Genomic DNA, 5,817 nt, shown 5'->3' with positions numbered 1-5,817 from the left:
TTTAAGAATAATTGTAATTTTTAATAATAATTGTAACTGTTCTTCTGCTAGTTTTTTAGTAGTGTTGTATTTATTAAATTTGATACTGATTCTAGTGTTTGTAAAAATATATTTAAAAGAACGTTTACAATTATCTAACGTAAAAAATGATATTGTTTTACATTTTTTTAATTTCTAACATATATATCTCAGAAAATAAAAAAATATATTTCTTAAAAAAATATTTTAACCTTCTTAACTTTTGTTAGTAAGTGTATATGTATTATTATTTATTATTTTAATTTACTTTTTATATTTTTTTTATTTTTATAGAATGATTATATATTAATTTATCATTCTAATTACTCTATAATTTACAATTCAAATAGCGTTGAATAAAATTGACGTACTAAATTATGCATTCTAGAATTACTTGATGTAGGTCGTACTATTTTATTGATTGTTAGCTTGTTTCGATAAAATTGCAGATGAATTTATACTAGTTTTTACCGTGTTTTTCACAAGAGAAAAAAATAAAATTTTTATATCTAATTTTTCTTATTTATTATATCGTTACAGGTGGAACAGCCGCGGAGAAGGGTTACTTCGGACCATGGAGACAATGTAAACTTCTTCTTTATGGACGTGAGTGGTGCGGCCAAAGTGTCTCCAGGTTCCAACCAGTGTGTAAGTTTTATTTTATGTATGATTATAAAAATTGCTGATACTTTTATAATGCCACTCTTCAGCTGCCAGAATGATATCATTTTTCTACAAAATTTTTGTTGACGGTCAAAATTCTGATTTTGATAGTAATAGTAATTACCGTAAAGCGTTCTCTCTATCGTTTAAAGCATTCTCTCTATACATATCAATTATTGCGAGGAATATTTCCGAAGCCTAAGTGATCGAGAGGGCTAAGACACCTGTCCCGGAAAGTCTCAGGTTCGATTCCTGAGATGAGGTAATATTTTTCGCAATAAGTTCATTATATATTTTCTAATTTAATTTAAGGAGAAATTATTAATATTTCAGATTGATTGTATTCAGGTTGAAAGTCCGAAAGTTATCAACGCGCAATTATGTCTGAAATAAATTTATTTAATAAATATATAATAATGTAATATTTGAAACATCCAACTTTGACTGTAATTGGTTGTTTTATATTGAGAATAATAGTTCCATATTATGAGATCTTGAATAATATCGATTCTTATAAACATTCTGCATAGAAAATTAACAAGAAAGATAAATTGCGACATTAAATTAACATTTAGTATGGTCAAATTAGACGAGCGTATTTTTGTATATTTTTCAATTTTTCCGTAAATTTAAATGGTTTAAATAAAGCCATGAAATATTACGGTTTTTAATTAAAAGTTAAATGTATGTTGAATCAATTACAATTTTAATATTAAATGATTTTAAATATTGCATAACAATTATTTACGTTATATATCTGATCAATATAACAGCTTTGTTTAATTTTTTAACAAAATTCACAAAAAATTTATATATTGTGTGAGTTGTTAACATTAGTGAAAATCCTATGATAAATTATTCTCTTTATTCTTTTATCATTTCTCCAATCATAAAAAATGTTGCATGTGAAAAAGAGCAAGTTGTATAATTACGCAACGCCAAAAATTCCTACGACTATAGAAAGTTCCATACAGGATTACATTATAATGCAATAGAATTACGACGAAATTTTTCCTTTATTTCCAGTGGCTGTGTGGGTGGCGGGATTAGCTGCCGCTGCCGCTTCTGCCCTTTTGGGGATTCTGGTCGCTTTGGCTGTGCTTCAATTAGCGATGGCCTCTTCTGCGAAGCGAGTTGTAATTTCGTACAGTACTGCCTTAATAGGCAAAGTCGCTCTTGCTACATTAGCAAGTGAGTATAAATTAATTGTTGTAATATATTTGTAAATGAAGAGAGAGAGAGAGAGAGAGAGAGAGAGAGAGAGAGAGAGAGAGAGAGGGAGAAGGGAAAAGAAAACTTTCAAAACAATTTGAATATTTTGCTTAGCTAATTTACGAATGTAAAACCATATTTAATTACATAAGTAATCAAAATTATATTTACTTATGAAAAAAATAAAATAAAGTTATGAATTTGAAGTAAAATTTTGAGCTTTGTTTTCTGCTGAAGATGATTAATTAACTGAAACGTATTTTTTTTTTATGATGACTAATTGTTAAATATTTTTGAAGAAATACCTTAAATGGTTTAATATTAAATATTGTTTACTAAAATATTTGCACACTGTTAGTGTCGATTTTGATTAGCCAAAATTTTTCTTATTTTTGAATATAGGGAATATGTAAAATAGAATTTATTACACTTCAGCGTATTTACAGCCAAGAAGGGGATTTGATTTACATAAAATTCTTAACTCATTCATACATCCATATCTCGTCCGCAAGCTATCGCACATATATTATTATAAAATTAAAAAAAAAAATTTGTACTTATCCCTTTATTTCTCTACTTTTCTGGTTAAAAGTAACCTTTTCGCTTTTTTACTTATCTTATTTCATTTTATTTCTTTTCGCTTTCTTAGCTTTTCTTTCTTTCTTAATTATATCTACTTCTAATATAATATACTCTCGTTCAATACCTACATACATACGTTATCTGTATATTACAGACTTATCACCGTCTATTATTTAGGGAATATATATATATATATTTAAATTATTTTATAGTCCAATTTTAATGTATAGTGTATAATTGTATATTCACATCTGATATTAAGATTACGTATTTCTACTTTATGTGTATTTATTTAGTACTCATTGCATAATAGTCGTCATGGAAATTTGAAACTTTAAAAGTATATAAAATATCCGAATTATATTAAAGTATTTTAGAAATTCTTTCTATTGGTGTTCTTTCTATTGGTGCGTCGCATATTTTTAATATATATATATTTAATATATTTAATATATATATTACGGGCGTATAATATATTAGAATTATCGCTTGCTCACGCTCGTCTATTTACTGATTTATGTGCGAGCCCTTGTACGAGGCATTGAATGTGTGTGTTTGTCTACGAAAGATTATCTTATATTAGCAAGCAATTTTTTTTAGCAATTATCTTATATTAAAGCAATATTATAATGCGCTGCGACAGTAGCGCGTAATCTCTTTTATTCTTGTGTTGACTATATAACTGACTTTTCATAAGTTAAGAAATAAAATTAGTTGATTGAAAATTGAATATTAAAAATATACTATATATATAAGTTTAATAAATAAGAATTTGAACGATACTAAATGAATATTTATTAAATGTAAATGTTCATTAATATTTGTTATAGGAATCGTTAATTGACTTATAATTTTTTATTGAGTAAATATTTATTTATTGTAAGTAAATATTTAATTGGTACTGTTTAAAAAATATATATATAATAAGATTTAGTACATTTTTTCAGTGTATTTCACCAATGCGCACGCATATTTGACTCTTTCTTATTCATATAATTTTTGCACATGTTTTTTAATATCTAACAATAATATAATGAATTGCATTATAATATTGCATTGAAATATGAAATTGTAAAATTTAATATTGTATACAATTTTAATTGTCTGAATAAGATTGAAAACTGAAAATTTTGTAAATCGATTTGTTTAATTTCTCTTTTCAGCGGCATTATCGATTGTAGCAGCGAGCCTCTTTGCTCTGCAAACAGATGATCGAGCTAATAGTTTTGTCATCACAAGAGGAGAAGCTTTTTATATGCAGGTAAAGTATAATGATGCGACAAAAATGTATTATTCTTTTTTCTTTAATTTCTCGCATTTTTTAGCTGAAAATAACTTTTTCTTTTATATCTTCTTTTTTTTTAAATAAAAGAAATCAACAAATATAGATTTATTTATTATGTCGAATATTGAAGTATTGTAATTACATTATGCTATTATTATATAGGAAATAATAGGTTAATAATAGGATATATTAAATAAGAGATATAATATTAATGATGAGTTAAAATAAATAACCAATTTTATAAACATTGTAAGTTTTAACGAAAATAACTTCAACTATACAACGAAAAACAATTTTTTTATTTTTGAATTTTGTATTTTGAATTTTTGTTTTTTTTTTGTAATGATGAGAAAAGTTATAGAAATTCTGATTAAAATAATAATATTTCTGTGACATGTTTTTATTCGTGTTAGTCGAATCCCATTAGTGTAACTATGTGTGTAACTATTAATGTAACTATTAGTGTAACTAGATAATTTTGTTGTTAATTTAATTAAATTTGCATTTTATGCTTTAAATATGTGACAACTTTTCTACTCTAATTTTTTCAACATTTACTTGCTAATATTTTCAATATATGTGCATGTTATTTCCTTATTGACTTCTCTCTAATAGTGACCTTCGAGTTAACGCGATGCTGTTAACAAACGAGATAATTTTCAATAGAATGTGTTATGTATCCATTTTCAAGTTTCTAATTTCTTATACTTGATACCGTTAAAACACGTTGTTCGCTGACGTTAACACTAATCCCCGAACCTGTTGCACGCAGAAGCAGTATATATATTCTGAACTTGTTTGATTTACATCCGTACTTCATGCACATTTGGTATTAATATTAAGATATTCAAATTATCCATGTGAAATTAGCATGGCATTTTATTAATTTTCTAAAAATAATGATTTCGGTAGCACTTTCCATTGTTTTACTGTTCTTTCAAAAATAACAAAATGTTCTGCATTTTTAATATTAAAAAATAAAGAAGGTGAAAGAACTTATACCGTGCTAACTTCACGTTTCAGCACGGCATAACTTCCTCTAAAGTACCATCGAATATTACAACATCTGACAAGTATTCTCGTTTCTTTTAAGCTAGATTGATTATAATGTGACATTTCAGGACAAAATTCGCACAATTAATAATTTTACACAGGTTAGAATATTCAAACTCCACGGAAACGTGTCAATCCGATAATTTTGGGCATATTTGACAATAGTTCTGATATGATCTGCCCGAGTTTTATACGAATAAATTATTATCGAAAATTGTTTCGTCTTATAAACATTTTTTAAATAATTTAATTATCGCTACCAGCATGTCACTTGGCGGAAATGTGTCATGTTAAAAGGAAAAAATTAAACTTGAACTTCGAAATTGGATTCAAATCCTAGTTTGTTCAGAATTATATACCACGCCAAAAACTTTCTGATTGAAAATAAATGAACCGAAAAATTTTGATCATATCAATTAGAATTATGATTATCTCAACTAAAGTTATAATAGATTCAACCAGAAAATTCTGTGATTTATTCATTTTTACTACAATTTCAACTAATGCAATCAAACTTTTTCGAATTCAAAATTGTACCATATCTTAATCTATATCAATATATATATTTTCTATATCTATATATATTTTCAAATAAAAGGAAATAGTTTTTAAAAAAAAATGTTTAAAAAAACAAAAGTTATCTGAAAATATTTTGAACAAAAGTTACCTAAAGGAGAATAAATAATAATAAATTAATTTTCGAAAAAATTGATTTGGTAAATATTCCGAGAGAACTCGTTCCGATGATCTTGACCTTAACATGTATTGTCAAGGTCTTGATCCCGAATAATTTCCAAATCTTAGACATCGTAAGTGTTCAAAAAATTAGATTTCCATTTACAAAAATGAAGTTGATCTTAATACTTCTACCCAGGTCAGATCTTGTTAATCAAAATATGTCCTCCTCGATACGCAACATCATAAAAATAGGATTTCGATATTTTGCATAGTTCAGAAATTCAAAAGCATTGATTAAAATGGGATATCCTGTATATATATATATA

General features: G+C 26.0%; 1 protein-coding gene across 1 annotated transcript in view; it reads left to right on the top strand.

Annotated features, from left to right (window-relative positions):
- The window catches only part of LOC108688766, a 33,127-nt gene that overhangs the window by 19,650 nt on the left and 7,660 nt on the right, over positions 1–5,817 (top strand). The window contains exons 2-4 of the mRNA XM_018195156.1: positions 559–666; positions 1,708–1,872; positions 3,639–3,736. Of these exons, the coding sequence (XP_018050645.1) occupies positions 559–666; positions 1,708–1,872; positions 3,639–3,736 (371 nt within the window). The remainder of the gene's footprint in view (positions 1–558; positions 667–1,707; positions 1,873–3,638; positions 3,737–5,817) is intronic.

Source organism: Atta colombica, unplaced genomic scaffold (genome assembly GCF_001594045.1).
Source record: "Atta colombica isolate Treedump-2 unplaced genomic scaffold, Acol1.0 scaffold238, whole genome shotgun sequence".
Lineage (NCBI taxonomy): Eukaryota > Metazoa > Arthropoda > Insecta > Hymenoptera > Formicidae > Atta > Atta colombica.
This window is presented reverse-complemented; position numbering and strand designations above follow the sequence as displayed.